General features: G+C 38.1%; 2 protein-coding genes across 6 annotated transcripts; one reads left to right on the top strand and one right to left on the bottom strand.

Moving 5' to 3' along the window:
- Positions 812–3,396, top strand: LOC107635759 (2,3-dimethylmalate lyase). Of its 2 annotated transcripts, none has more exons than XM_016339329.2 (8): positions 812–1,017; positions 1,101–1,720; positions 1,802–1,924; positions 2,015–2,156; positions 2,354–2,451; positions 2,622–2,658; positions 2,775–2,925; positions 3,085–3,396. In XM_016339329.2, exons 1-7 carry the CDS (start codon positions 984–986, stop codon positions 2,891–2,893), a joined length of 1,173 nt encoding a protein of 390 aa, XP_016194815.1. In that variant the 5' UTR covers positions 812–983; the 3' UTR covers positions 2,894–2,925; positions 3,085–3,396. The 2 variants fall into 2 exon arrangements, with proteins under 2 accessions (XP_016194815.1, XP_016194814.1); XM_016339328.2 differs by having other exon boundaries at positions 838–1,017; positions 1,098–1,720.
- Positions 3,953–11,198, bottom strand: LOC107635758 (clathrin interactor EPSIN 3). 4 transcript variants are annotated; one of them, XM_016339326.2, is made up of 14 exons: positions 10,901–11,198; positions 9,840–9,922; positions 9,706–9,757; positions 9,441–9,520; positions 9,283–9,361; positions 8,920–9,003; positions 8,629–8,774; positions 8,002–8,331; positions 7,679–7,720; positions 7,500–7,592; positions 7,219–7,427; positions 6,534–6,715; positions 4,955–6,254; positions 3,953–4,830 (listed from the first exon to the last, which is right to left on the bottom strand). In XM_016339326.2, the coding sequence occupies exons 2-14, from the start codon at positions 9,872–9,874 to the stop codon at positions 4,337–4,339; spliced, it is 3,126 nt and encodes a 1,041-aa protein (XP_016194812.1). In that variant the 5' UTR covers positions 9,875–9,922; positions 10,901–11,198; the 3' UTR covers positions 3,953–4,336. The 4 variants fall into 4 exon arrangements, with proteins under 4 accessions (XP_016194812.1, XP_016194813.1, XP_020977953.1 ...); XM_016339327.2 differs by having other exon boundaries at positions 4,955–6,251; XM_021122294.1 differs by having other exon boundaries at positions 9,840–9,917.

Below are 11,362 nucleotides of genomic sequence, written 5' to 3'. Positions count from 1 at the left end.
AAGAGTGATTAATTTTTATTTTATTATTTTATTTATTTTTTCAGTTTAGAAGATCTTTAACTAAGTTTATAAGTTTTAATATTGGAGTGGTAGTGGTGTTTTTTTTAAATGTAGATTGTTAGAGTGTTATACTCAAATGTGAAATCGTTTATCATAGGTATAGAAATCGGACCGTCCAATTTATTAGAGGTATAGAAATCGGACCGTTCGATTTCTGAGAGGTACACAAATCGGACCGTCCGATTTGTGTTAAAAAAATAAAAAATTTTAAGTACAGAAATTGGAATTTGTATACTTCCACAATTTTAAAAAACACCAAAAATTACAATGTTAAAGTGCATGTTTGGGCGCCATTATTTTGTTAAAAAAAGATCTTTTTTCATTGAAAAAAGATCTTTTTTATTTTTTAACGTGTTTGGCAAATTTCTAGTAGTAAAAGTAAAAGCACTAGTAAAATCAAAAAAAGATCTTTTTTGAGAAGTTGTAATTTACATCTTTTTTTAAAAGATCTTTTTTCCTTAAAAAAAATGTTTTTCATGTAATAAATAAACAAAAAAATACTTTTATATTGTTATACCCAAACATAATTGATTGATAAAAAGACCTTTTTACATGAGATATCCAAACATAAAATTACTTTTACTTCTCTATAAGATCTTTTAAAAAAAGATAACTCGAAAAAAGATCTTTTTTAAAAAGCTCACCCAAACAAGCCCAAAGTATATCACCACTTTTACTTCCATAACAAAAAAAAAATTAGCCGAATAATGGAAGCATAAGAAAGAAAGTAATTAATTGTAGAATAATTTCCTGACCAGTACAATGTCAGTAAATATGTATTTTACGGAAGGTGAAGATTCTCTGATTCCCATGAATTTATTGGGATTAGGATTGTCGAACTAGATAGAGCGATTGCAGTTGCAGTGAGCAGTGAGCAGTGTGCAGTGAGCAACCATTCTTACAGTTACCAACACAGAGCAGCCATGGCGGGTTTAGCGGTCAGCAGCGGCAGCCACGGTGAGCTTCTTGTTCTGTTTCTGTTTTTGTTTATGGCTTTAACTTTTTAAGTGCTGAGCAATCGAAATCGAAATCGTTAGTAGAGCCGGCGGCGAAGGTGCTCCGGAGAATCCTGGAGAGCCCGGGGGTGCACCTAGGGCCAGCATGTTTCGATGGTCTGAGTGCGAAGCTGATAGAAGGCGCAGGGTTCTCGTATTGCTTCACGAGCGGATTCTCGATATCGGCTGCGAGGTTGGGGTTGCCAGACACTGGGCTGATCTCTTACGGTGAAATGTTGGATCAAGGCCGCCTCCTTACTGAAGCTGTCTCCATCCCTATCATTGGCGACGCTGACAACGGCTATGGCAATCCCATCAACCTCAAGCGAACCGTCAAGGGCTTCATCCGAGCTGGTTTTGCCGGAATCCTTCTTGAGGATCAGGTCTCTCCCAAAGCATGCGGCCACACACGGGGAAGGAAGGTGGTTTCCCTGCAAGAGGCTGTCATCAAGATTAAAGCCGCCGTCGACGCCAGAGCTGAGATCGGCTCTGATATTGTCATCGTTGCTCGCACTGATGCTCGCCAGGCTGTCTCCCTTGACGAAGCCCTCCTCAGGACTAAGGCTTTTGCAGATGCTGGAGCCGATGTTCTCTTCATTGATGCACTTGCTTCTGTTGAAGAGATGCGAGCTTTTTGTCAGGTTTCTCCTCACATTCCAAAAATGGTATGCTCTTTTACTCTTCTAACTCTACTCTCCTCCACCCGTATTTACATCAATTTTTGAGATCAAATGTCATGAGTGCAGGCCAATATGCTTGAAGGTGGAGGCAAGACACCAATACTCACTCCTCAGCAACTTGAAGACATTGGTTATAAAATTGTTGTTTATCCTCTTTCCTTGATTGGTGTCTCTATTCGAGCAATGCAGGTGATATCATTTACCAACACATTCACCAATCATTATTCAGTTGAATAGTTTTCTGGATTGAGATGAGATATGCCATGGTTGAATTTGTAGGATGCACTCGCTGCCCTTAAAGGAGGCCGCATTCCTCCTCCTGAAAGCATGCCGTCTTTTGAAGAAATCAAGGATATCGTAGGGTTCAACACCTATTATGAAGAAGAGAAGCGTTATGTCACAGGCGCTTCTTCAGAGGGAGGTTGAAGAAACAACTCTTGACACTAAATAACAATCTATACTCTTATAAAAAGGGATAAGAATTATAGTGTGATGGCTGTAGGCTTTTTAGACTAATGGAATCTACTCCATTCTTGTGGAAGTTCCATATCTGCTTACTTTTTTGTTTTTTGTTTTTTTTTTTGTTTTTAATTTAATATATATCATTATTCATTATAGATATTTCAAGGGACCCTTCTTCTGGGGTGCGACCTCAGACGCTGAGAGTTAAAGTAGCTGACAAAGATGGGCTTGAGAAACTTGATCTCAGGATTCCTGTAAGTAGTCATGCTCTCTCAGGTGCAATGCATTTATTTGGCTTTAAGAAGTATCCTTGTAACTTAAGAGTGCTTGGGCACTTCAAAAGAAAAGAAAAGAGTAGTGGTTAATGCTAAATACTGATTCCTTATCTCATAAGTCACAATAATACTTACACTTTGCTATACAGGCTGGATCTTTGGACGGGCTCACAACTATAGTTCCTGGTACTATTAGTATTTAGAAATTCTTCAGTAATGTTTTAAGTAGACATCCCTTCTAAATTTGGGTAACCTTTTTGGTATTAATTTATGTTTTTGTTTTTATCATTTCGTTATAAAAGCTTTGGCTGGTGTGAACATCAAAGAACTGGTGGATGATGTAGTTGAGGGAAATGGGGGGAAAAAGCTGTTAGATTTTAGTGACAGTATGGATGAAAGGATCCAGGTATTTCTGGAGTGATTCCATAGTGCTCGAGTTTCTTGGTTCCAACGGTAATTTTGTTCTGCACTTCTTTGCATTTATTTGATGAAATATTCTCTCATTTGACTTTATTGGATCCACAGTTCAACACACACTCATGCACGAAAGTAATGTGTGAGGAACATTTTGGTGAGACAACTTATTGCTTATAAGTTATAATGCTGTTACAGGAAATCCCAAGACAAATTAGCTGGAGCTGAGGATTGAGAGATACCATGAAGCCGGAGCATGTAGTACTGTGGTTATTGACAAATTGTGTAAAGATGTATTACTTTACTTTTAATGGCATGTTGAAAATACCTTGTTTCTATCATCTGGGTAGTCTCATAAACGCGAAAGCAATACCCTGTGTATTAATTATGGTTGTGAAATGTTGAGAGACAATGTCATGGATTAGTAGTTTTCCGAGCAACTATGGTGATTTCCACCATCAACTTACTCCACCACTTTTACCTTGTGATGCTCCTGTGGGACAAAATTCACTATCACTGCCAGTCACCTATATAGTATATAATTGGCAATCATTTGTTATTACTTATCATGATAGTTCCAATGGGAAACCAATATTAGCATAAACTATGAACCCGCAAGCAAGGGGAAAATACTTAGTCGAGAATTATATGCAAAAACAAAAGTAAGCAGAGGCATCTTTATTTGCTGGTTCTTAAAGTATATGTTCAAATGATTTTTAACCTACATCCCATGGACTGCTGCTGTGCACTGCTGAATTTGAAAATGATCACAAATTTGGATCTGAAATCACCTTTTTTAAGTTAGATATCGTGAAAGTAAGGGTAGCACACGGAATTCTGATGGCAAAAACAAAAAACATGGCATAGGATTCGTCCAGTGTCCAACGTCGAAGGGAATGCATTTAAACCATTTAAAATTTTAAATACACATAAAGGCTAAAGCAACATGATATAGACGTGATATATTTAAAAGATACTATTCCATTACATCAAATATTAACGTAGGCGTAAACCATTGAATTGCATTCTTGAAATGCAAGGTAACAGCGTAGAAAATAGTATACAATTGGGGGAAAAAGAATATATTAATAAACAATCTCTTGTTCAAAAAATTGAGGAAGAGGCAAAGGGAGCAGTAACCCGAGCAAGGTTGCTCGCACTATCCAGTCATTGGTACACAGATAATACTGGTCGATGCTCAGAGCACCTAAAGGAAGATGACCCTCTCTAAGAAAAAAGAATGGTAATATTATAACAGGAATAAGCATACATCACAGTGGGTCACTTTACACAAATTACAACTATAGTTGAAGATACACCGCTATAAAATTCATGTCACCATGTGGACCACTAGCAGCATTGGCATTAGACATCTCATCTCTCAACTTGTAACAAAACAACCAAGTGACTATACTTCACCATGCTCTCTAGAATTGAAGTTCGTTCTATCTCACCGGTAGCCACCATATGGCTGTTGGGCATAACTACCCGGACCCATCATGGGGTTATTATAGTTACCTGGCATGTTAGGCCCGGGAGGCATTCCAATAGGGGGTTGCATTTGGACTCCTTGCCCCATACCCATTCCCATGCCCATTCCCATACCCATACCCATGCCCATTGATGGATTAATGCCTCCGTAGCCTCCCATACCCATTCCAGCACCAGGGCCATTGTTCATTCCTATTCCCATTCCCATACTAGCACCTGGGCCATTGTTCATGCCCATGCCCATACCCATACCCATTCCAGAACCCATCATAGGATTTTGAGGAGTCCTGAGAGCACCGGCACCAGCCCGGCCTATACCTGAACCTGCTCCCATCGCTTTACCCATAGTCACAGTTGATGTTACAGCTGTAGTGGTAGGCTTCTCCATTCTCTTCTCCTTCCTATTTATGGAATCAAAATCAACCCCAATATCTGCTAATGGATTTGTTTTAGCTGCATGTAAAGAAGGATTACAAGTTAATAGTTTATCCATAAAAAGATCAACATGTTAACTGAAACAGGGTGCATAAAGTGAAATGTCGTAAACATGAGAGGCTGAGAAGGTGTAAGCACTCACGTCCAGATATATTCAAATTAACCAGTCCCCTACTTAGTGTATCTGCCCAAACTGTTGATTTTGTTTCAAACTTGTCCTTGGCGGGTTGAGATACCATAGGACTTGAACTGGTTGAAACAGCATATGGTGCAGCACTAGGAGCAAGTGACTGATGGGGAAGTGGTGAGCTAAGGTGTGCAGCACTCCCCTGTTGTCCCATGAAGCTCTGACCATTAAACTGTGCTGCTTGTGGCGTTGATGAGTGAGACACCATATGGGAAGTAGTGTGGGGACTAGATCCACCATAATTGATGAAGTTCGTGTTCTGTGATAAATGTCCTGTTGGAGCTTGGGGAGCTACATGTGAAGGAATAGATGCTGTAGATCCTTGTGGCAGGTAGCTCCCACTGTTCATAGCACCGTTATACCCATTTTGAGATTGAGCAGATGCATGTGGAGCTCCTGAAGTAAAAGATCCATCCTGGGGGTGGAATGCACTATACATATGACCACTTGATTGTGCAGGTTGACCACCTTGAGAAGTAAAAGGTGGCAGCATAGAGTGGCCAGTTGATGATGAAAATGCATGCAAATCAGGTTGCCTGGCATGAGATAAAAAGGGTTGTGCATATTGATTGGTGGGAGCTGATAAGGTTTGCTGGGGAAATTGATCAGTGGGGACTGAAACAGCTTGTGAAGGCTGACTGGTCGCAGCAGAGAAACCAAGCTGGCCAAGTTGGCCAGTTGGTTCAGAAAAAGGTAATGGCATTTGGTTAGATGAAGCTGGAAAGGAAGGTGATGGTTGGGCAACTGCAGGAGCTGAAAAGGCTTGCTCGGAAAATTGACCAGTAGGAAGCGAAAAGCCTTGAGAAGGTTGACTGGTTGTGGCAGAGAAACCTTGCTGGCTTAGTTCACCAGTTGGTTCAGAAAAAGGTGATGCCATTTGGCTAGATGAAGATGAAAATGGAGGAGGATATAGAGCAACAGCAGGAGCTGAAAAGTTGTGCTGTGAAGCCATCTCTGGTGATGGTGCAGGAGGAAGAATGTCTGCAAGAATGTCAATTTCCTGCTGTGGAGACGAGAAATCTTGGGGCAAAAACTGAGAGTTTGAAGAGATATGATGAGTGTCACCAGGAGCAGCTGCAGAGTATGGTACAACAGAAAATGAGTCGCCAAATCCGAAGTTTGTGACCGAATCTGCATTAAGGCCACTTGACTGGGATGGGCCCAGATTCTGGAACGTCTGTGGTTGAGATGGAGCAGCATCATTGTTAGGAACAGCCTTGAATGGCGTATCACCAAATGGATCTTCAAAGGACTGCTGAAAGGAGAAAGCAAAAACACGCGCACACACAAATTAGGAGAGGGACACTTTCTTACAATAATGAGATGAATAAGTAACTAAAATATTATTCAAACATAATTGCTTGAACAGATATGCCCTTTGTAGAAGCTAAAAACTAATTTTTAGAATTCTATCAATTCCCTTGTTTGGTTCGCAAACAAGACTTCTTTAACAAAAGCTCCCCTGCCTACACGTCACAATCATATTTCTAAGAGAATTCAATAGTTTCTTATACCAGCACAATCACACACCTACCTGATCGAAATTAGACCCAGGTGACGGCGCTGCCAAGGAAGCTGTCGAACCAGTGTTTGCATTGCCCTCATGGGTGGCAATTTCTGCCACAGCTGGCCCAAGAGGCAGTGCATTTGATGAGAACGGATCTGGCAGGGATCCCAGAAAGTCCATTTCAACATTATTAGAAGTTACTGGGCTACCTGTGAAGAAAAATAAGCATACCATGAATACAAAGCCAGCTAAATGTTACTTGAATAAAGCAGCATTACATTAAAACCAGCTTCTCAGGACCATTAATGACTGTGCATGAGAATTCAACAATGTCAATTAGGATCATGCTGTTGCTTTAAAAGGTTAGATGGACTAATGTGGTGTCCAGAGTGGTATATATTATAGTTGTATTGAAATGTCTACAACACTGCTCAAAACACACAAAATGAGAAAATCACAATTATGATCTACAGTAGTCAATGATCAATTTTTCTCCTTGTTGGTTGAATATGTCCACAAGTAGATATGAAAAGATATTTTAACTCAAAATGTCTATGAATTCTTCAAACAAGAAACAGTAAGGAACTTATACAAGCACAATGAAGAGCAGCAGCAGCAGCAACAACAACAAAGCCTTGTCCTAATAAGTGGGGTAGACTATATGGATCAAAAGACACCATTCCACCCTGTCATGATGGATAAATACACACACCTGTAGTGGCAACACGGGGGTCAAAGAAATCATCAGTAGCCTCAGTTCCCTGCTTTCCAGATGCAGCTGTACTGGCAACAGCAGTTGCTTCTGTTGGATTATTGCTTGTAGAAGTAGAAGATGCAGTAGGAGCAGAGATTTGGCTGGGATTATCATTTACATGAGGAGATGAGTCTCTCGGAGCAGATGCTACTGAAGTTTCTACATCCCTACAATCAATGTAATATTAGTAACCATATCATGTTATCACATGTTATGTCCATGGTATTTAAGATCCATACCTTTCACTGTGTGCAGGGCTGCAAGATTCACCAATAGCTTCTTCATAACTAGGAGGAACACCCATATTTTGCTCAGAAAGTTTCTTCTCAAGCCTGTCCATTTGTATTGCACACTATAAATATAAATATGCCTAGCAGCAATATACATGCAAGAAAGACCATATCTATGATGGGTATACCTAGCTTCCAAAGAATTGTCTTCAGCTTTGGCACTGCTACCTCTGATAGAGAATATCATAATCAAGTTAGAAGCAAAAAAAGCAAGCTTCCCCATCAAGCAATAATATCACATGTAATACATTACTAATGATAACAATCCTTATTTTCTATCAACTCAGATTGCAAATATAACTAAAAGATAAATACATATGAAGATTTATGTTTATTTTTATTGATGGGCAGACTTTTCACCTTGTTAGCAATGACCACCAAATCCATTAACATTTTCAAACCAAAAGCTACAAAAGAATAAGTAGAGGATTGATATCAGAGGATTTCCTACCGAGATGAGTATTGGCCATCATCATCACGGTCTCTGTCAGAGCTTCTGCTTCTTGTATCATATGCGTAATCAACACTTTGACTTCTTCCTCTATAGTCATCATCCCTGTAACCGTCCCTACCATAACGTTCCTCATATTCTCTGCCATAACGATCCCCGTCACGACTATACCGGTCATCATCTCTATAACCTGGTTCTCTTTCTCTTCCATATCCATACCCATTTCTATCTTCCTCTCTGTTTCCATAACGATCATCATCATACCTATCACCATAAGCTCCACTGCCTGAACCAGGCCTATACATTCCATTGCCTGAGGTGTTGCGAAACCTGATGAATCATGTAAGATAGTTAATACTTAATAGCTCCTCGGGACTGAGAAGTCCACATACATAATTACACACATAATTCTCATATTCTACAATGTGACTGTATATTTATAATCCAGTATCCTAAATGACAATGAAACAGATTATAGATATTTTTTTAACTTGGAAATAAAAAAAGAAAATATCTACTCGTACAATGCCCGAGGCTTGCTAAATAATGGAGTATATATTAAATAGATACAGCCATTGGAAAATAAAGAACAAAATATAAGTAGGATGGATGAAAGAAGAAACTTACTTGTCCCTATTAGCAGCAGCCTTCTGCCTAACCTCTAAGATTTTTTCTTTATCATTCACAAGGAGAACAAGGCCCTGAGATTTCTTCCTAACATTGATTCCTTGATCTCTTCCACTGGAATCAACATATTGAAATTCGGACAATGTCTGTTTGTATGACAATTACAATTACAATTATAATTCTATCAGGTTATAATCTAGTTTTTACACCAATTGAACAACCTAGAGACCTGCATGGCAATTAAACTAATAGTATACAAATTTTAAGTAAGATTGAATAAATTAAACTTACTGATATTTGATAAGCATGTTCTCTGATATCATCTATGACTCGCTCTGACCCATGAGCCACCAAGTACTCTAGTACTGTCAAAGCCTGTTATTGAACAAGAGAGCAGTTAATATGAAAATATAAGAAAAGGCTATTATCTAGAAGAGAAGGATCAGGAGTACATTCAAAAGAGAAACAGGACAGATTAATTAACGTGCAAGAACATGTCATTACTTCAAGGGATGCAAACAAGGACTAATAAATTTTCATAAAGGTGTACGTAGTTATGGGGCACATTGAAGCATTGATAAAGAAAAACACATGCAGTTATAACAACAAAAAATGAACAGGATTAACAGCATCCAGGAACAATTTGATGAAAACCTTGTAGACATGCCGCCAATTCTTTCCCGTGTCATTAACTCGCTTCCAGATTACTGACATGATCATCTGGTATTCATGACTGCAGGTGCACTAAAAAGTTAAGATGTTTCAGAGTGAAATGCAAGTTATCAAGCATAAAGTTAAGAATGAAAGCTTACGGATTTCTGGTTGCCTGAGCAATATCTGAAAGAAGTGATCCATGAGGTCCCCAGGGCTCATTGCTGGTAGCATCAAGTACCTGGAACAAGTGAAGAAAACAATTTATTTTATTCAGATTTTGCAAAATAGGAAACATAAATCTTAGGATTCACTACATCTCTATCAAGAGCAAATACCAGAAGAAAATAAACATCAATTATCTTTCTATAATTTGTATAGACAGAGTCCCACGGTGATGCTATAAAAGAAGGGGAAAATAAGTACCTTCTGTTCAATCCCAGGAACTTTCAGAACTTTCTTATTAACACCTCTTTTTCTGCAATACAACAAAGATGTAACCATACATATATAGCTCACTTTAAACCATGCATAAATAAATAATGATTAGTAATACTTACAGGTCCCTAACAGTTTGACCAATAGCCTTCTTCATTGTAGCTGGTGTTCAGTACAAGCTGTGAGCCAGCACCAAGGGACTGAACTGCCATGCACAAATAACGCCCAATTCAATTATTTTTCATGCACTAGTTCAAGAAAATCTTAGAGATTCTCAACAACATAATGACCTATTGGATTCAATATAGATGTTTTCACGCATTATTCTTTTGTAGTTGTATGTATGCAATGGCTTGCAGTAATATTGAGAAAATGCATGGCAAATAGTTAATAGTCAAGTCTTGGTTCACTAATCAAATTAGAATGTCGTCAATCATAAGCAAATATCACTGTCTCCAAGGGATAGAATGATAGAATGGGCATGAAATCTGTAAGAGGTGAAAATTTAGGCCTCTGGTTTGTACCAACATGCTAAGGGTTAGACAGTATGATCAAAATTCAAAAGGAATTTAGTGTCAAATGAATTATGTAAAATTATAGAGACAAATTTAGAATACAAACAAAAACTAAATAATAAAATTCGAAAACAAGTCCTACATGTATTTTCATAGATCAATGCGATTTCTCAAAGAGATACAAAAGTTGTTCGGTTGTTCTATATCACCGCGTAGATTACTGTATCTATTACATTTAAAATAATCAAAAGGTAACAAGAACATATTGAATGACATAAAGCATGCGTCTACCATTGAAATTACATATTTTTCCAATGAAAATTCAATTGAAAAAAACAAATAAACAAACTAACCATGACTGCGCAGCTAGAATGTACAATTGAAAGCTAATATTTTGCAACAAATAATAGAATCAATTTTCAATTAAGATTGGCACCAAAATCATACAAAGTAAAAAAAAATCGAGGGCGAGGCAAAATGAAGCATGAAAACGGAGATGAAAGGGCAACAGGAATCAGACCCGGAAAAGAAGGTGAATGGTTGATAACAAAAAAAAAATAAATAAAGTTTGAGTGCAACAAACAAGAGTGCATTAAAGAGAAGCTGTAGATCCAACGCATTGAGATAGAAAAGAAGACAGATCTGGAAAGAAGGAAATGAGAAGGAACCTGATCCAATCCGATGGGACAAATTCGTCGGCAGAAACGGGAAAAAACTCAAGGTTGGTGTGAATGCCAACAACGTCTCTAAACAGAGAGGAGAGAGAGATTGCAATTTGCAATACCTCTCTTCTGAGTTATGCTTTGAACGATAATAATAATAGTAATAATAATAATAATAATATGGGTCTTAAAAACAATAGTAATTAATTAAATTGATATTAGGTTTTGCTCCAAAGTATGAAACACAAAAATGGCCCCGTTGTCTGCTCTGCTGTGCTGCCCCTATCTCTCTCTTTTTCTCTCTCCAATTTGGGAGTTAATATCTGAAATGTAAGAAAAATTAATGAACAGCAAGACAGCGCAACTTCCACGCAGAGAATCAAGGAACAATACTTTTTGGTTTTGTATTTTTTATTTTTAAACTAATTAATTAATTAAAGAATTATATACTACTTTAATATAAAATTA

Source organism: Arachis ipaensis, chromosome B04 (assembly GCF_000816755.2).
Source record: "Arachis ipaensis cultivar K30076 chromosome B04, Araip1.1, whole genome shotgun sequence".
Lineage (NCBI taxonomy): Eukaryota > Viridiplantae > Streptophyta > Magnoliopsida > Fabales > Fabaceae > Arachis > Arachis ipaensis.
The sequence above is the reverse complement of the archived record's forward strand: the minus strand, read 5'-3'. Positions and strand labels throughout refer to the sequence as shown.